Source organism: Platichthys flesus, chromosome 11, assembly GCF_949316205.1.
Source record: "Platichthys flesus chromosome 11, fPlaFle2.1, whole genome shotgun sequence".
NCBI classification, from domain to species: domain Eukaryota; kingdom Metazoa; phylum Chordata; class Actinopteri; order Pleuronectiformes; family Pleuronectidae; genus Platichthys; species Platichthys flesus.
This window is the reverse complement of record NC_084955.1, coordinates 958,481-979,693: the sequence shown is the minus strand read 5'-3', so window position 1 is coordinate 979,693 and position 21,213 is coordinate 958,481. Positions and strand designations below refer to the sequence as shown.

Sequence of the window (21,213 nt, the reverse complement as noted above, 5' to 3'; positions counted from 1 at the left end):
AGGAAAGTTCATTCAAAACGTAACAAAGTAACAACACTGAGCGCATGTGTTGCATCGAGACGGGTTGGTGTGGCTTACTTTGGTCATTCTGCTTCAACCCAGACCTCTGCGAGTGGCAGTAAATGGCTGGAATCAACTTTATCAGACCTGATAATGTGCTCTCTACTTTAACTATAGCAATGGTTAAAAGAAAAGCTTCTAAAAATATAAACCAATGCTCTGTGAGATTATAATGGGAGTGACATAAGAAGACTATTTATTCAAAACTATAACGCAGCTTTAACACAATGGAAAAGGTATAAAACGATGGATAACATGATGGATGGCTCACGATTGCCCTCTTGTGGCTGACTGTATATAGGTCATGAACCCTGTCTCCTCCACGTTAGTTGATGGGAGTATGGGTGAAACATTGAATACTGAGACTGACTCATGATTCGTTGATTGTGAAATTGCTACTACGGCTTCATCCTCCACCGATCGCTACTGCTCCAAATGCACAACATGGCAGCATTTATATTCTAAATATATTTGGCTGGATTAATTTCTGGATATTGGTAGGATATGGAAAAACAGTGTCCATCTTCTGTATAGTCTATGGTTTACAGTTACTTCTTGCTGCAAGGTTAAAGACATTTAGCATGTTTATCATCCGAAGAACTGAGGAGCCGTGTCTCCCAACTTATAACACCAATAAAGTCAGAGTGTCAACCCAGTGTGGCACTGTGCAATAACCCTGGATCTTTATAATAACCACTGTACAACTAGTCCCGACATTATATTATAATTAAATTAAATTATATTTATTTATTTCACCCTCACTGTATAACCGTAATATTCATACCATTTCATATTTATGCCTGCACTTCTTTTCATTCTTTTCTTAGACCGTATCACTGTTTGTACTGTTAGACAGTTGCACAAGCAGTTATTGGTGGAAGTAGTCTTTTGATAAAAAAAGTAAGCAGGGGCCAACAGTGTAAAATCGACTTATTTCTATGAATTCAACAATCTGTGTACAACAGGGCTCTTCAATTAGTTTGGAGCTGGGGCCGGTTCTTGAAACTGAGGCAAAATCAGGGGCCGGAGGATATGAGTGATCACGGTAACAAGAAATTACAACAACATACCGAAGGATTCAATATATTTTATTTTGTAAAAGCTTTACAACATATGCCCATGAGGACGCATAGGCCCAAGGATTCAAAAATCAAACCAAGTGAGCAATAACCAAGCCATATTAACAGACAATTGGAGAAATGCAATTAACTAACAAAAACATGCACTTCATTGTACATAGCTGTACCAAAACAACTTTACTGGTCATTATCCTCAATACTTAAGATTAAACCGATTTGAGTGACAGGCAGAATCAAATGTATCTCCACCAAACAACGTGCATTGCATGGAACTGAATAGAATTGCAACAACTTAAAAGTGCATGGTAGTCTATCAAGGAAATGTGTTTCAAAATTAATCACTCAGTTCAGGTGAACTGTATCAGTTGTTTAGAATTTACTAAGAACAACTTCCAAGTGCACCAACAAATACAAAATAAAACTGCATAGTAAGCCTCTGAATTGAATTACATGACAATGCATGACAATTAATGAGGTGAATAACATCATAATTAAATCATACTGTTACAAAAATGAACCTTAATTGCTTGCTTGACTAACATGCCTATTAACTTGCATGTAATTTGCCTACATTTGCCATAAAAAAAATTCAACCGATGTCACTAGAAGGGCTCCGTATGTGGCAGATAAATACGACAAAATATAATGATATACGACTAGCATAACAACTGGGGTATTTCCTAAATATAATAATAATAAATGTTAAACTGAGGTGTATTCTTATGCAACTTTATTAGCAGCGTCCTCGTAACATTGCACCAACAACACAACAGTGAGTAACAATGATTTAATCACAAATAAAAAACAACTATAAAGTGCATGAAAAATATAACTAAACACAACGCTGAATCAGTGGAAGCCCTGAGCCTGTTTCTCTGCAACAAGGCGGTCCCATCTAGGACTAATAGTGACAATAACATCCTAAGTGTGTTGCTGATGTCCACACATCAGCAACACACTTGCTGATAGTCCTCAAACTATGTGGGCGCGCCACATAGTTCTCAAACTATGTGGCGCGCCAAACGCGGCATAAACTAATATTATAGCCAAACCAATGTTTTAACGTCTGCATCTCTTTAACGGCAGAGCAGTAAACAAATCGCTCTTTCGCCGTAGCCGGCCACCCGAGGATCTGAAGCCGCGGGCGGCTCTTCAGCTCCTCTGCAGCGGACCCCTGAACAGTGTTGTGCCTGTCGCGCATATTTTTCGCGGACGGACAGCACACACACAGGCCCCAGGGCTCCGCCCCCGCCCTGCTAACTCTCTCAGAGACACACACAGGAGATCAGAGCTCGTTCACGTCAAGCAGCCAGTGACAGTCAGGGACAAACAAGAGACGGTGTTCAAAAACCAAGTTGAAAGAAAGTACGATGACGCCTGGTTCACAGTCAATGTGGTAGGACATGAGGAGAGACCAGTCTGTTATTTATGTCTGAAAACTCTATGAAACCCAACAAATTAAGAAGACTCTTAGAAACAAAAAATAATAATTAAGAACTTCAAATTAAAAACCATGGCCCGGGGAGCAATTCCATGTAGAATCGCCACTGCCAGTCTACTCCGTAATTTCGTTTTGGTTGCCGTCACAGCAGAAAACTCCGCTTCGCACAGATATGATGTCGGAAATGGCAACAGAGTTTTTAGTGCTCTTGTGGCGATCTCAGGGTATTCTGCCGTGACTTTAATCCAGAACACCGGTAGAGTTGTTTTCTCGAACATACTTTTAAGGCCGCCATCATTTGCGATCTCCAGCAGCTGATTTTCTCCTTGCACAGACATGCTGGATTCACCTGGTTTGTTGACAAATGGGTCCGACAAATACCGTCTGGGTTTGTGTTCGGCGAAAACGTGACCGAGACAAGCGTCTTGACATGCGTAAAGCATGAGTCATAACGGAGAGGATCCGGTCATTTTTCAAAATAAAACACCGTTCAGAATCAGATTATGAATAAAAACGGAAATAATGTAAGTTGTTTATTCTTTCTGGGCGGCCTGGTACCATATGACCCACGGCCCGGTTTAAAATAAAGCAAAACTACAAAGTCATCTGAGTAAGTGCTACTAAATTGTTCGTTTAAAAAATATATATATATAAAAAAAAAAAAAATTATATATATTTTTTTTATTCAAGCACTTTTCAAGCACACTCCGGGGGCCAGTCCAAAGCAGCTCGGGGGCCGGATTTGGCGCGCGGGCCACCAATTGAAGAGCCCTGGTGTACATGTCTATGTTGTATACATTTTTAGTTTGAGATATTTGTTTCTTTACTATTAAAACCAATTGGCCAGCTCTATGACTTGTCTTCAATAAGTAAGTATTCAATCAATTTCTTCACTTAGGCAAACACCATGTTTATAAAAGGACTCCCAGCACAAAGACAAGGTGAGAAGAACTGAAAGCGAGGTGAATTTGGGTGATACTGAGGCGAGAGAAACCGCCTGCTGTTACACAAATGTCCAGGGAAAAAAAGAAACTCACTCACACACATACACGCACACACTTAGACTAGACTAGATAAACTGAATTTGGGTGTGCGCAAATGGTGTGTTTACTTGAGGAGCTCTTGTACAGGAAGCGCCACCCTAACCAACCCCCCTTTTCCCTTGCTGTATTTTTTTTTTTTTTTTAGATGTCAGCTTACACACAAAAAGTATTTTTGTTAAATGCTCCAAGATGTTTAAATCTTGGGTGATGTGTTTGACTCCTTTGGAGTTTCAGGGGTAAACAGCGTTGCAGCCAAATCCAATACAATTCAATTAAATGGTGACCTCTTCCTGAAATGTATAAAAAAAAAGATAAAATGCATACTGCTCCTGCAGAGTCATCCAACTGTCTCTAAGCCCCGGCATTCGAATTTGATAGTCATTTACACAATTTTTTAAGCTTACATGTGATATCTATGATATCCTCAGCCCAGAGCCGTGATCACAGAGGACATTTAGGCTAAAAACACAGTTTAGATGACACCATTTCGAAATCGAATTTGAATGACTGGGCTTACAGACACTTGGATGACACCACTGGAGCAGTATGGAGGCATTAATATATGCACATTAATATGTGTTGAAAGAATTGCTCACCATTTACATGAATTGAATTGGATTTGGCTGCAACGCTGTTTATCTCTGAAACTCCTAAGTGACTTGTGGCCTTAAACACTCCAAACACAGAGTGGCGATTAGATAATGAGTGAATTTTCATTTTTGGTTGGGCTATCCATTTAATGTAGACAATAAGCCATCCTTAGAAATGTTCAAATGGAGGAATGTAAACAAGGGCCGTACTGTTAATACAACGGTGGTTAAGAGTGGATGTTTGAATATCTGTGATTCACGTGACTGCAATTTTTTTTCAGAATTTAATGATTCGCAGTCAAAGGCCACCTGAGGCCTTTATGACATCAACACTTTCTTCTTGGTGCTACAATTTTCTTTTTTGCTTTTGCACATTTCATTATGTTTCACTGAGAACTTTGGTTACTCATTATCTGTTTAATATGTACTATTTCTGTACACAGATAGCATGCACACTCACCTGTACTATCTCCAGCATCTCAGCTTTACTGATGTACCCGTTCCCGTCCAGGTCATACATACTGAATGCCCATTTCAGCTTCTGCTCCAGCTTGCCGCGCGATGTCACACTTAGTGCAATGATAAACTCCCGGAAGTCTATTGTCCCATCACCGTTAGCATCAAATGTGCGAAACACATGCTCGGCGAACTTTGAAGCGTCTCCATAGGGGAAGAAGTTACCATAGATCTTCTTGAACTCCTCCATGGACAAGTTCCCACTGGGGCAGTCCCTTAGGAACCCCTTGTACCACTCCTGGATCTCATGCTCGGTGAAGTCGGTGCTCTCAAGCAGGTCCTGCATCACCTCGGGACGGAGCTTGCTGTTCTGCTTTCCCATGTCTGTCAGTCCTTCTGATCTATCAGCTCACAGCTGGAGGGGACAGACAACAGAGAAATCGATACTTTTAGGATGAGATACATGCAGATATCAGTTCATATCCTGAGCAGCACGATGGCCTTTTGATTCTCTATAGGTGACAACATCACAAAGGGAGGAAAATAAACTTGAATGACTGAGACCTTACGAGCATATCCACATGAGAGTTATTTTTGTGACCTACACATGAATTTCAAAAAGTAGTGGTTGGAAGTCTTCAATATTCCAATAGGTGCAAACTTTGCTGTCAGCATCTATTTGCTAAAAAAATAAATAAGCTGGTTGATGGTTTCACATGCCCAGGTAGGGGAAAGTGGGGTAATGTGAGACATCGGGTAATGTGAGACACCCCCTGTATCTAGTCAACGGAACACATTTGTGGTTAATTGACCATTATGTTTTCAAGCACCTCCCATTCCCCCCTTGCCATGAAGGAGAAGTTGGTGCTGGTGCTGTGGAAAGTATGTTTTTTCAGAAAAATGTATTTTTTGCATGTAAAAGTAAATTGTCTTGCTTTGAACTTAATTAACTGTGTCAAAACATATTGAATCAGGTAGAAAAACTTTTATCATACATGTTGGTAAACTTCCAACATATAAAACCATGTGATTGATGCTAGCTGAAGTTTAGCCTGAATTGCTAAGAGATGTTGTTTTTTCTAAAACGGTGGCTGTGGGGTACAGTGTTAATTTTTGCAGCTATTTTTGATTTAGTCTTAGTCTTTTGACGAAAATGCATATTAGTTTTAGTCACCTTTTAGTCATTTTTATCCTTCTTAGTTTTAGTCTAGTTTTAGTCGACGAAAACAAATTACATTTTAGTCTAGTTTTAGTCCACGAAAACTAATTACATTTTAGTCTAGTTTTAGTCACATTTAATAGCCACCTTAAACTCCTTTTCTTCCCTTCTCAGGTCCAGGGACCCTGTGTTGTGTCTAAAACTGCATAATAGTCTAGCTTGCAGTACTTAGGTTGTCCATTAGATATCCCTACCAGCATAGGTCTACAGCAGGGGTCTGCAACCTTTACTTACTTATTTTGCCCCTTCTTCCCCCAAATAAAATGTTTCTGGAGCCGTAAAACATATTTGATAACAAAGCTAAAAAAGTTTAATATAAAGTTATAATATACTAAACTATAGTTTGTTGCATTTACAAAATTATAGAACGACAATAAAGAAAACTCTTGACATTTTATTGCTATTGTTACAACAAAGGAAAATACCGAACACTTATGAAGAGAAGAAAATACACAGGCAAGTGTAGGCCTACTTTGAAATAAATTAAACACAGAACTTTGTAGGGTTATTTGAGTCCTCCCAATATTTGTGGGAAATGTATGAAATAACAAGAACCCTATTTTGAAAAAAATAAAAACATATAGCTGCAGCCTAATAGCTTAAAAATATATATTTAGTTTTAAATGTGAAAACAAAAAGTGAGAGCAGGTCAGACTGGAGGCGGACACAGAAACTGAAGCTCGGCAGAAACCACCTGCAGCTTCTGCTCTGATGAAGAAGATGCTGCGCTTATCTCTGAGCAGCTGAGACCAGAGAAACTGGTTTTCACTGTTTCCACTGTTAAGAAGCAGCCGGTGAGTCAGTGAGCGGCTTCTTCACGTGAACGAGCTCTGATCTTGTGTCTCTGAGCGAGGCGGGGGCAGAGCCTCGGGACCGGTGCGCTATCTGGGGCGCGCACGCGCACACGCACACACACACACACACACACACACACACACACACACACACACACACACACACACACACACACACACACACACACACACACACACACACACACACACACACTCGCCCGCTCCTGATACTTCATGACGGCCTGATACGATGATGTTTATAAAAAAATTATGTTACTTAGTCAACCACCCAAATTTTTGTCTCGTCTCGTCAACGAAAGTTAAAATAGTTTTAGTCATCGTTTTTATTTTCAAAGATCCGTTTTCGTTACGTCTTCGTCTCGGTCATGGAAAAAAGATCGTTAAGGAATATTTTTCGTCATAGTTTTCGTCAACGAAATTAACACTGGTGGGGTAAAGTGGGACAAATGCCAAAACACCATGAAGCTCAAGTTAAGTTTAGTCTTAAACATATTTTAGTGTTATATTATATTATATATGTTTTATTTTTTATGTCATAAACATTGCAGAAAAGCCATCATGCCAAGAAACTATACCAGGAAGACAACCTGGGGCCAAACACCCCTCCCAGAGATGGAGACTGCAGCCGCTGAGGTCATGCAAGGAAAGAAGCCCTTAAGAAAAGCTGGAAGGGATAGAAATATTGATAAGACAACCCTCAAAAGATTCATAAAGAAGGAGTTGCCAAACACTTGAAACAACTAGCTGACCAGTTCCATGGCCTTGATCCAGTTAAGTGCCGTGAACTGGCATTTGAATAAGCAGAGAAAAACAATATCCCTGTCCCTGCCAATTGGACCGAGAAACAATGTGCAGGTAAGTAAGGGTGTGCAAGAGATCACATGAATCATTATAATCATAATTGTGCTTAATTGACCAATCCCCATGATTCTGTTAGTAGTCCGATATTAGTTTTGGAATGTGTGGTTGTCAATCTAGCGGTCAGGATTTTAACATTACAACATGTGTTGTAATGGTAGTTTTAAAGTGGAAAATTAAGTGGATCACTTTACCCCCTTGATTTTTACCCCGTAGCTGGGGTAAAGTTAGACACAAGACCACTTTTTTAAAAACAATCATATTTTCACTGCCTTTGTCCTGAAGACATTCTGATCATTTCCATTGCTAGAAAACATCCTGAATTAATGGGAAATGTTTAAATTTGACTGATATATAATTTTAGCTCGCCTAGAGGGGAGGAAATATAAAAAATTTCTCACATTAACCAGCTCTCCCCTACCCCCTTCTATTGCAGCCGCAGAATTCTGCCCGACTGGTCTCGATGGGATAAAGATGGCGCTCCCCTCCAAGGTTAGGAGAAGGCCCTGCTTTGCCCTGGTCCAGGTGAAATGACACAAACAATACAACCTCCAACAGTTTTGTATGAATTGCTTTGAGTTTGACCCCTCCACAAGGACACATTTTCTTGGAAGACTCTACCAGGGGCTGTTTACCCGACAGTGCAGCTCCTAGAATCAAGAGAACACTACATTATTATTCAGATTTTCAGATGAGAGTCAGCACCTCTAAGTCTGAGAACCTGGTTCATGGTTGGAAAATAGTTAGCTGCCTTTTGGTTGAGTCAGTTGATGCCTCAGGTGGGAAGTTTAAGTATTTCAGGGACTTGTTCATAAGTGACTTTTGTGTAGTGACCGAAAGAACATAGCAAATACATGCGAATTTAGTAAATTGATGGGAGAAAAGTTCCCTCCTTGGATGGCTGGGTTCACCCTTGTAGATATAGGAGCTCAGATATTCTAGTTTTCCAGTTTCTTTTGGCACGGTGAACTGGTAGGAGGGCCCTGGGAACACCTTGGGGTCCACCAGCAGAAACTAGAAAACACTGCAAAGAAAAAGACATCTGGACTACTCAACATGCTGCCACTGTGACCAGTCGCAAGCTAGACAGAACATGGAGGCATAACATTTGGCGTGTGTGGTTTTATCACACATCTAACTGGTATAATTCTGTACACTGTGAGCCCCGAAAACAAATAATTTTACCATGTGTCCTTCTTTTCTGTGAGTCATTCAATCATAAACTACATCCCTGTTAAATTCTACTTTACTTCAAAAGTATAATTTAGCAATTGGTTCTACTGTAGGGTGTTGGTTTTGAGGTCTGATTCTGATCCATGCATCAGCTACATAACCACCAGACTAGGCTGAGGAAGCAGCTGCTGCGTATTGTGGTTTTGTTGAAGTGGTTTTGTTGAAGTATAAACCAAATTGTAAGCAACCGTTCTTACAAAGCTAAAAACTTCACAGTGCCCTATGCCTAACATGGATTCAATTAGTCTATAAAATCTCTAAACACACATTAAAGTTGTCTTTAACACACAGGGAGGCAAAACATGTGTTGTCAAATGACATTTAACCTGAGCTGCTCGACAAACACAATTTAGATTCTCTTCCTGGAATTGGAGTATAAGAGTTGGTAGTGCCAATCTTTATGAACAGGATAAAGATTATAATCCCTCTTCAGAGTCAATTCAAATGTTCATTTAAAATGAGAAATAATACATGGACTCTGAATATTAACAATGATAAGTCATCATCTATATGCAGTTGATCCAGCCACATTACGTTACTTACTAACATTAAACTATTAAGTGATTACTATGAGTACACACTATTCTGGTAAGATACTACCATTCCATATTGATATTATATATCATATTCATATTATATGTCTGTACCTCTTATATGGTGTGTATATGATACTAGTCATAAATACATATTTTATCACTAAGTTACTGCTACTGTTTTATTACTATAATTTAACTATTATGCTGTTCCGTTATAATTATAATTTGTATAAAATATGGAGCATGTATACTATTAATATTGTCATTACTATTGTTAGTATTATTATTGCTATGATATTACTGTACATTATGCAACATGTACACTATCATAATTTCATCAGCATGCTATCACCACTATTTTTGCACAGCAGTATCAAAACTTCCTTTGCACCTTATTTATCTCTCTTTCTGTCAAATTTTAAGTGTGCTGGACTTTCAGAGCACCTTGTGTATTTTCTTTTCCTTTTTGAGTATTCTTTACCAGGTATCTTATTGAATTTTATATACGTGGCTACTGCTGTGAAAATCTAAATTAAAAAATCAAATCCATCGATGGATGAATGGATCTATCTTTTTCTTCAATATGAGACTATTTCTTATGTATCAATACTTTAAACATTGACACACCTTTCCATTATGCTAAAATCTGTTTATTCTAATCAATGTTGTAAATATTGTCTTTTTGTTAATGTATTAAGCAACATGTGAAATTATTGCACTTCTGTTCATCCTTGGAGAGGGATCCCTCACATGTGGTTCTCTCTGAGGGATAGAAGGGAGTTTTGGAGTAAGTGACAGCGAGAAGAGACACAGAGTTAGAGTTCTGAGTCTGCTATCTATCTGCCATTTAACAAAAACAGGAAGTGCCTGCTCCATGGTCTCAGTGATAATGGGTTCTAAAGTAACCACCCTCTATATTTTATGGAATATTACATTCTTATGTTTTATTGTGTGTTATATAATAGTGTTTATGTAAATACAAGAATCATAAACATGTTTGAAATGACACATGCAGTAGATTTACTAACATTATTTTGTGTTTCTTGTGTGTGTTCGGGATGTATGGACCTATACAGTATTGATGAATGAGTTCAGTTCTGTGCAGTGCCCTGTACATTGCCCTGTTTCCTTGCTCTGGCCTACAACTCTCAGAAGATGAGTCACTTGTGTACTGAAATGTAGCAAGATCTTTTAATACTACTGCACTTCATGAAACCATAGGAAGCTTTACTGCTATAATCTCATATTGGGAGAAAGGAGAAAATTGAGCTGTTCAATGTATCATCAGCTCAAGTTCAATTATGACAAAAACTTAAAACACTATTCTGCCCCCAAAGTTCAATCAAGGCTACGACTGAGTAGAAATCCCATACAGTAAGCAAGGATATTTGAGAAGTGATAACGTATCATAGACTCTCAAAGTAAAACTCAGTAACAAATACCCAGTGAGGTGTTCGACCAGCTTCTTTCTGTTTTTGACAAGCAGGATTATGATGAACACAGATCTTATGTAAGGGGTCTCATCATAATGAGAGGGATAAATCACTTGAGTGGCTCATGAATGATTTTCACAGAGCATTCTTTTTTGACACATGCCTTTGTTTACCTCTATCACTGACTTATTTGTACAGTCACACTGAGCTCTGTAAAATCAACTGATTAAAATTTAAACAGCAGTATATGGAAAATGTGTGAAGGGAGATAACATGGAAATAGATAACATTTCACAGTTTATACAGTATATAAAAGAAAAAACAAGATAACATGGAGACTGAAATTAACACTCTAAATGCCATGTTGGCGTTAGAAGCTAGAGCCCGGATACTAATATACATGGCAAAGCATATTTGAGTAAATGTTGAAATATAATAAGACTTACAGTCAGCCATATCAGCAGGTCTGCGAGCATTTGCTTAGTTGTACACTGGTGCTTGAAGCTATAGCTAACAAAAGCATGCTCACAAAGACACTATGTTTAGCAGCTATGCTTATCATAGTCGGCCACCCGCGGCTCTGGAGCCTGGATGCGGATCTTCAGCCCCTCTGCAGTGGCTGTACAGTACAGAGTTGTGCATATGTTTCATGAACACTGAACTTAACGAATCAGTTTTCATATTATTAACGTGATCGTAACGATCAACGTAAGTGAACGTCACGTTAATATTTTTTAAATCATCATCGTATCAGGTCATCATGAAATATCAGGAGCGGGAGAGTGTGCGTGTGTGTGTGTGTGTGTAGCGAGAGCTCCGGTCTCGGCTCCCGGGGCTCCAACCCCGCCCCCTCGCTCAGAGAGACCCACAGTGAGCCCCAAGCATGAAAGATGTGGAATAATCTACCACTTTCAATTCGGGAGGCAGACACCATCTGTTCGTTTAAGATTAGGCTCAAAACCTTCCTTTTTGATAAAGCTTATAGTTAGAGCAATTAGTGCGGCAGAACGTTACTTTTCCTATGTTCTAAAATAGGAAGCGTTTAGTTTAAAAAGGCATAGAGCAGGGGTGTCCAAACTACGGCCCGCGGCCATCCGCGGCCTGCCATCCATTTTAAATTGGCTCGCCTCAAAAACTAAATTAAAAAAGAAAAAGAAAAGGAATTGTACTTTCTTGATTCTTATTGATCGGGGTTTGTACCCTCGGGTACCCTTGAATGCATTGATTGTAAATCGCTTTGGATTAAAGCGTCAGCCAAATGAATTGTAATATAATGGACTCTGGCCCACTGTATTGTACTTCTCAGATAAGACACTAGGTGGCGCCCAACCCACCCCTGACCTGCCAGCTGTCCCTCAGAACGCCGCCACGCCCCCCGCCCTGAGCGACGCAATTGAAGTCCAATGTATGCTTCTCTGAGTACGTTACGTATGGACGGAAACTTTTTGATTCATAGTTCTCCGTTGCTGAAAACAATTGTGCGCCAGAACAGTAGGTGGCACAACGAAGCTTAGAGAAGCCTACCTCATGAGTTCTCAGAAGAAGTCCACGTTCATTATTTACCTACTCCCGGCTTTTCACACACACAGTGTACGATGGCAACTCAATAAAATAAAGTGACACCCAGCGGGTCATAATGCTTATGTTATTGTTTCTTACACAAATGCCGTCAGGGCTCTAACCAGCCACCGTCAGCCGGACAACTCCGCTGGCTTAACACACATTAATCGTAGAATCGTAGTTGTGTTTGGGTTTATTGTAATATAGGAAATGAAACATGAAGTTTGAGGTCCGGAAACGATGTCGTTCCGAAATACTGTCGTTAGCGGACCAATAACAGCCAATGGCTATCCATAGGCTGTACGCCATGCCGACGTGTCGTTAGAAAAATCTGAGCTGCACGAAAAGCTCTCCGTGGAGCCCGGAGAGGAGGTTATACGGCAAAGAAGGCGGTCCTATCTGTCCGTGTCCGTCAAAACGGAAAAGCATAAATTGGCGCACTGTCAACGGTCCGCTCCAGGTCAGGGGGGCGTGGCGGTGTGAGTGGTACCAGACCTTTGAATTTCTTTTCTGTATGTGGCTCTCAGGATAAAAAGTTTGGACACCCCTGGCATAGAGGTAATGATGGCTGATCTGAGTCCCTTTGCTTTATCGCCCGCAGATTAGGGCCCGCTGTGGCCGCACCATGGATTACGATTGTGGATCGCACATCAGAGGTCGCAATGGTGGATCCAGTACGGCGGATTCTATATCTTGCGGGCTGATCGTAGTGGTAATGGTGCGTTGGCATCATATAATGGTGGTGGACCATGACGATCTTGATGATGTTTTCCTACACATGGCATCTGTAGCCATAATTTCTAGGATTGGCTCCTTCATGCTTCCTTTCACTTATGTAATAAGACTGGCCGTTGTGTAGGCTCTTTCCAATTAAATCACCTCTGAACCTGATACAGGAGACAAACAGTGTGTGACTCGAGTCAGAGTGATTGGTGGCTGCTACCTGGTGAGTGTGATTCTATCGTCTTTAGCCCTTATACTTTTAAATGGCCCTCTTATCCTTCATTAAGTTGCTATGGTAACAGACCTGAGAGGATGTTGTGGAGGAGGCAACCACAAATTGTGAGTACTGATTCTGGAGAAGAAGACTGTACCAGTGAGAGGCAGATGACACACTTCCTGAAGTCTATGTCATAATCAACTTTAAGGGTTATGCAATAAAATGTGTGAAGCCCCAGTGCAAAGGTTCGTAGTCACAGCTATGTGTAATTGTTCTGGTATTAAATAAGGATTATATAACAATGTTATTATTTATACTGGCGTCCATTAGATATACAAATGTGTAAAGCTTTACAATAACCACGGACTAAACATTTACTCAGCTGAGTCACATTTAAAAGTATTCTGGTGGACTGTTGTAAGAGACACATCTGTTTGGGTCTCTAGGTCCAGCAGAAAATGAGTCCCCTGTCTTATACACAGAGGTCATAACTACTTTCTTTCGCTCTTTGTCTGCAGTGCCTTGGTGGGAGCTCCCTGCCTGCCAGGCAATGGATGACTGGACCTGGTTAATTGGATGTCTAACTGCTGGGTCCCAACATGGGGGAGACAGTATATATCCGCGTGTCTTATAAATGATATTACAATTCTCTGCCGCCAACATCAAACGCTTCAACATTAAGCCTGACTCCTCTGATTCACGTCACTAAACATTTGCAAAGTCCAGCCAGATTAGTCAATTTCACACAGTACAAACAGCAATGTAGTTCACACTAATGTTGACAGATTTCTAACTTTGTTTTACAAATGATTTTACTTCCTGCTCACACATATTAAACTGCAGGTGTTTTGATGTCATGCATATAGTTCAGAAATGCATTATTTTGAGGTATCCCTGCTTGTTATAGGATTACAGCCATGACCTTTAGCTGAGAGAACAAGAATGTATTTCTGATCATTTGATAGGAATGATGCTGTCATGATATAACCATGAAGTCAGAAAGTAACGTCAAATAGTTAGGGCAGTAATGTTTGCAACAAATAAGTTAAAATAGTTCATAATTTGTTATCATACAGAATAGAGATATCATGATGACATTATTATGAAATGTTGTTATTACAGCATAAAAAGTTAGCAGTGCCTGATTTAGGTTTAGATGCTGCCCATGCAGTAAATGCTTTTCATTAGTCTTAATATTCAAATGCAAAATGTAAACAAAGAATGTTAAATTCATTTCACTCACTTCTCCCTTTGTAGTTTGGTTTTGGAGAGGGTAAACAATAACAATAACCAGCATGAAAGCTGTGTATAAGCTAGCCATAACTAGCTAAACTTTGTAAGATAGGACTTGTCAGGGAACGGTCGGACAGTTAACCTTACATTTGCTCAGTTACATAACCATCTTTGTATTAAACACATCTGAATAAATGCTCCTGACAGACTAAAGATGACGGATAATTTTCTTTAAAAACTTTCAAAAAAACTGATGGACAACAAAAGAACTGCCTCACACCTGCAGGACACACATCCATAAGTATTGTTTAAGTGGAAGTGAGTTGGCTGTAAAAGGAGAAAAATAACCTATACAGATAAGAGATGTTTGCACAACAAGTATGAGAGCGGCTGGAGAATGAATGGCTGTTACAGGATGAGAGCAAGGTCTATCATGTCTTTTAGTGTATGCTTAATGACAGAGTGTAAAAAGAGCGTGGGACAGTAAAAAAGAAAGGGAAGGAGATAACATGACTCAGGCAGGGCCGGGAGCATGGACATGGTTCTGATTGAAGACTGCCTCAGGGGATGCAACAAAGCCTGCTGTGTTTCCTGTGGTCAAAGAAAAATATAGAAACAGGATAAAACATCATGGAAAATAACAGAACAGAAGTTACATCACAGCAGAGGTCATGGGTCACGATGAACATGGGGAACTGAGATATGCTGAGCAGTGAACATGTATTAAAACCTAAAGGTTACTGATAATTCAAATTAGGCTTCTAAGATTTTGTTGAGTCTGTGTGGTAATAACTTAATGGATGTTAGCGTGTGGAAAATAGTCAGCACAGCTATACAATGCAGTGGCGGATCAAAACAAAAAGTTCAAAATCTTTTATGTTATTATAAGAAGTGTAAAAAAATGTTAAGGTTCATTATTAAACTTTAGTGTAAAAAAAGAATATAGCAGGCAGACAGAGTCTAGAACAGGGGTGTCCAAACTTTTTATCCCTAAGGCCACATACAGAAAAGAATACTCATGCCGCCACGCCCCCCTGTCCTGGATCGGATTGTGGACTTCTAAAATGTTCTCATTGTAGGCTACAGTCACCTACCTGACTAAAGCAAACCTAACCCTTTTTATGACTGTTGTAGGACTGCATTCATTGATTCGTTTTTGTTAACAGATATTCTGCTGATTAAAGAAACTGCAAAAACATGCCACCCACAATTTCTTTACTTGATGTCTTCATATTGCTTGTAAATTTGAAAGATGAATACTCTAAAACCAAAAAATACTCAGTTAACTATAATATGAAAAAAGCTAGTGTTCTGTTAAATTTCTGAAATCATTCAATGCTTATCAAAATTAATCCAAACCATTACTGAAAACATACATTATTTGTTGATGGACCAATTATGACTCTGTGGACTCAATAACCAAAAAGCAACCTTTAATAAGTACTATCAGATATGAAGATACCAGTGCATTTGTTTTTATTCTGAACATTGATGAAGTTTTAGGAAAAAAATAAAAATTACAAATTCAAAATGATGACACTGAAATCAGATGTCGTCTCCCCATGCTTCCTTTTCAACATTTTGCTAATTTTCATTCCCACAACACATTATCTTTCCATCACAACAAGCAGATACATACACACATTCTTTTTATCTGTGTAGCATAGTACATTATTGCTTGTAAAAAGTCACTGCAGCACCAACTACCATAACCAAATACCTCATAACTAAACCTAATAGGGAATGTCCTACAACATTATGACAGGGGACTGAAGGAACACATTTATCAAATGCCTGGCTGTAGTGGCCGTTCCACTCAGTTCCATACGATGGCCACTTGGTGTGTCTGAGGAGTATTTCTTTACAGCTGACTCGTGTCCAAACAACAGAACCTGTCCCGTAGTGATAACCCACTGTTACACAAATCCAGTAGGCGGGTTACAATTGAAGTGAGGTATTTTATTCTCCTTTCCAGCACAGTTCAGACACATTGTTTAAACGATCCATTATCAAAAATTGCCATGCCTTAACTCCAAGCTGGTCACAATGTCACTTTTTCTCTTATCACTGATATCAACCATCACTTTCCCGTCATCTTCACGTAAATGTCACTCACATTTCACGCACAATTCACATAAATGTCACAGCCAAAACTTGTTTGGGTCTACTCCACAGACTCACTCACCACTCTTCTTGCGCTTCACTAACCAACCACGCTGGCTCCACCACGCACCTATATGAAGAACCGCCTTACAGCCTCTTCAAACTGTTGCAAAAAAGACGCAAACAGCGCTCAAAACAGAATATACGTGAGTATAGAAAACACACTATACAAAATATAATTCAACTGTACAAAACTTAAACTACAAAACCTGGACAATATAAGAACATATCAAAACAACATAAATATTTAACTATACACACACACTTGCTGCATTGTGGCTCTTACACTGGCCGTCGCCTCAGTTGCTGCACTGTGGCTTCAAAGATTAAACAACAGTTTAGTTTGTGGCAAATCTTTTCTTTTTTCGATGGTGAACTTTGAGTAATAATTTCCAGTGTAGTGAAACTGAGACAAATTACTTCCCTTACTAGAGGGTGTATTCTCAGTTATGGCAGCCAATACGATCTTGTTTGAGCATCAAGTACAACCAAGGAACACAGTGACAGGCCACAGGAAAATAACTTGTTTTTTTGTCTGTGTGAATTCCTCTCTGTAACTAAAAATAGAACATCTGTTTCCAATAGTTTGCCTTAACCAATGCCAGGCAGCCTATAGACCTAGACTTTCCCTTACAAGTGATATATGTCAGCAAGTGTCTGTCTGTGTGGAACCTTTTAACTGCAGGCAGCCTGAGAGAGCATTCTACAGCCTACTCAGGCTGGATTTGGGCTAAACGACCTATGACCTCTTCAAATAAAAACCCATGGGAGAATGACAAAGAGCACGGATGACCAGCTGTCCCTTGAAACTAGCGCTAACATGTCTGTCCATAAGAAATTGCTTTTGCAAATCAGAGATCACGACATTCGCAGAAGACAGAGAGTGCAATTATTTCTACATGGCTGCTCTGAAGGAATTTTTTTTATTTACTACTATTCCACTAATAAACTGATCTTGAGGTCATAACAGCCCAGCAAAACTCAACTGAGAAAAACTATACTTCCAAGATCCAGGCTAACAATGACCAGCAATACAGATTATTGCTGTTTGTCCCACGTGCAGTGAACACATGAATATTTCCATAAGTGTTGCTGATGATATATTTCTAAATGTGTTTTTTCCTCTCCTTACAATCACTGATGAGTCCCAGGCCACATCTGCTCACACAGGCAGATTAAAACATCACAATACCTTGGCAAAGAAATGTAATTGTACCCCAACTGTCCTGGTTGCCTTGTCCTTCTTGTTTTGTACTGCATGAGGAGTGCATTCAAAGGAGTGAAATATGTCACAGCCAACTCAGTGATGTGACCCTGATGTCTGACATTTCCACAATTGTCAGCATTGAATGCCCTTTTATTCACTCAGGTACACACAGCGACAACTATGAGTGTTGTTGTAAAGCAGTGTCTTGATGAGTAGGTTTGTATTTCTGTCATGTAAGTGCAAATGCATGACTCAATAAATAATTTGTTTAACCATTTTATGTGATGAAATAAATTATTTCATCAGACAGAAACAGAAACATTTCCTTTTATAACAAAGTAAATTTAATAATTTACTCACCGCGATTGAGGTAAATTGGACCCCTTCTTCGGACGTAATATAACAACGGAAAAAAACAGAACATCTCCATACTGCTTGTGTGGTTTCATCCAAGTGTCCATAAGCTTCGACTCAAAACTGTGTAATTTACACCATGTTTTAAAGAGTTAGAAAAAGAGTGTCCTCACATTCACAGAGACTAATTCACTCGCTGTCTGACTAATCATCTAAAAGACAATCTCCCCTCTGCACAAGTATGTGACTCAGAGGCAGGAGCTACAGCTCTTCTGGAAGAAACCACTGGTTTCTAAAGCACACAGACAGAGAAAACACAGGAAGCTTACCTCGCGTTGTAGCAATGTAGCTGCTCAGCAGTCCATCACTGAGCACTTTCTCCCTATATTAAGTTTGTGTCAGCAGCAGCTGCAGAACAAGCAACAGGCAAGGAAGCAGAATTGCACAAAAGAGAAACAAAGATGAGAGGAAAAGAAAGGGAGATTGAACAACAGAGAAGGTCGGAAAAGAGCAATGAATGAATTACTGAGACAGAGCTAAAAGATCCACACAGAGACTCCTAGCTTGGGCAAGAGGTTTGTTAAAAGCCCACAAACTGACTAGCTCTTCTGCCTGCCTGCCTGCCTGCCTGCCCAGCTTGACGTCGGAGTGGTCACATGACCTCAGTCTATTGCGGAGGGGAAATGAAAATGGAGGAGAGACAGAGAAGGACTGAGAGACTGAGAAGCCTGCGTTGCTGTGGTAACAGGCATACTGCGCTGCAATGATTTCAATAGGTCATCTGACACACACGCAGGCACGCACACACATAGATTGTAACACAGAGGAGCGGGTAAAAGCCAAACTGCGTGCTGCACAAACAGACTGACCTAGACAAGATGAACAGTGTGATACAACTTGAGAGAAATAAAGAAGAAATTTAGAAACGGAGACAAAATGTTTCAAGTTTCATATATATTGTTTTCAAATTTCTCAGAAACGCATGCAATCAAAAAAGGAATGTACACAAGACAAGCTGCACTTTTTAACCCGTGCTTAGGCTCCTTGACCAAAATATGTTTCTCGCACCAAGATTGTTTTTATGATGATTATTGTATCTGTGCAGATTTTTAGCAGATATTAGTAGTTAATGAAATTCAGTATGTTTTTCTCTGATTTGTTGTATAAGATAAAAGGGCTGATGCGTACGTGACAAAATAAAAAAAAAAATGGCTTTCTTTATTGGAAATTTAACTAACCTATATATGTTACCACTCTAATCCAAAGAATCCTTTACTCAATAGGATTCAAATCATTCATTCAGCACATGACTAACAAACCAACTATATATACACAAAAGAGTATGGAGAAAAGTAAATAAAGAACTAAATAAGTTGCATTACTTTAGGTAAGAGGGAAAAAAAGTAGCTCCAGTTAAAAAAAAAACAATCATTTCAAACACACAAATATATACACAACACAAATAGCTAGGTTTAACACTACTATGACTTACAGCTTATCTGCAATAATAATTAAATCAATGGTGACAATTAAGACTGGGGTATTGGTATATTTAAAATGTATTGTCTCATTAGAAGAGTGGAAGTTATGTTGTCACTAAGGCACTTGCACTATACAAATTGACAAAAACTTGCACATTAAATCCTATTCACTGTGAAGACATCCAAAATCAATAATTGTTTGAAATTTGAAATGTCCAATTACAATTTGTCAAGTATTAAACTTTACAGATAACTGAAAAAATATGTATAGTTCCATGGGTTCCCAAATGTGACACCGATCGGACTAAACTGGACTTGAATTGATTTAAAAGATTGTATAATCTGACAAAAAAAATACTCGCCTGCAAAACTATATCAACCAAATCATTTTCTGATGTTTCACAGTTTGAAAATATTTTCTGTTGAATCAATAATTCAAACAATTGTTGGTCCCAGCCACAGTAGTGTGTACTTAAAAAGAGCTCTATTCTGAGTATTTTAAGATTTTTAAATGCTGGTTTAAGTATGTATCAGCCCCGCTCTAGTTCAAAACTTCCCGAAATGTACTGTTCATTCAGTCAATTTGATCTGAGTGTGTGTGTGTGTGTGTGTGTGTGTGTGTGTGTGGAGACTAGACAAAGACCAGTTAGAAGAGAACAACATTTCTAGGCCAACCAAAGACCCTCCTTATTCCACCCTCCACCATGCTGTGAGTATGAACAGCTTTGGTCTGATTACATTCATTTGGATAGCATCTGCCAGTTGAATGAAGTGCTGTGGGGCCCAGAGCAGGGTGGGGTCATGTGAAGGGTGGGGCTAAGGTCAGCCGAGTGAAAACCACCTCCTCTGGACAACTGTGAGTAAGGGTACGTATGACTGACTCAGAGCCACGTGGACAGGGACACAAGATGAAATGCCACAAAGGGTAGAGAGAATTTGCAGGACTGGGAAAAGTAATTTAATGAAGCTTGCTGCCTGGATAAATAACCTGAGGAGAATAAAGAGGCAGGACTGAAAAGCCAAAGCATAGAGGCTTAGATGATGTAAGAAAGTGAAATAAGAGTCTGTGGCACAATTGACAGAGGGATGAATTATAGTTAGATTAAAGCCTTGGATTAAATGGTCTTTCAGAATAAGTTTTAAAGAAGCATTATCTACTATGTTAAACAGCAAAACTGTGTAAACTGTTTTATAAGAAGTGCCTATGAAGGCAGACCCTGCTCCTTATAATGAAGGGAGAGGGAATGATAAAGGCAAAGTATTAATTGGTATAGGAACAGTCTTTGGAAAATGGCAGCAACATTCAGTTACTGCACTGCACAACATTTTCACCTCCCATTGATAACTGAACCCATCATTGTGGAAAGTGGGAACAATTTATAGATTTGTATAATCTGTAGACCACCTTTGTGACTGTGGATCTGGAACAACCACCTCATGTGACTTTTTGAAAGGTGCTTCACTGCTTTCAGTCTCTTTTGGACAAGCAATTCTGTAAAAGAATGCTAACAG

The 21,213-nt window shown here is 39.4% G+C and overlaps 1 protein-coding gene across 9 annotated transcripts in view; it reads right to left on the bottom strand.

The window, feature by feature from the left end:
• ncalda (neurocalcin delta a) overlaps positions 1–21,213 on the bottom strand; it is a 62,568-nt gene that overhangs the window by 14,434 nt on the left and 26,921 nt on the right. For 7 of the 9 annotated variants that reach the window (XR_009923823.1, XR_009923821.1, XR_009923820.1 and 4 more), the window contains one exon: positions 4,674–5,084. Coding sequence is in view for 2 of the 9 variants with exons in the window: in XM_062399109.1 (XP_062255093.1) it covers positions 4,674–5,051 (378 nt within the window). In the remaining 7 variants the exon portion in view is untranslated. Of the gene's footprint in view, positions 1–4,673; positions 5,085–18,226; positions 18,344–18,549; positions 18,851–21,213 lie in introns of those variants that run through there. The other 2 variants (XR_009923826.1, XR_009923825.1) reach the window with 2 other exon arrangements.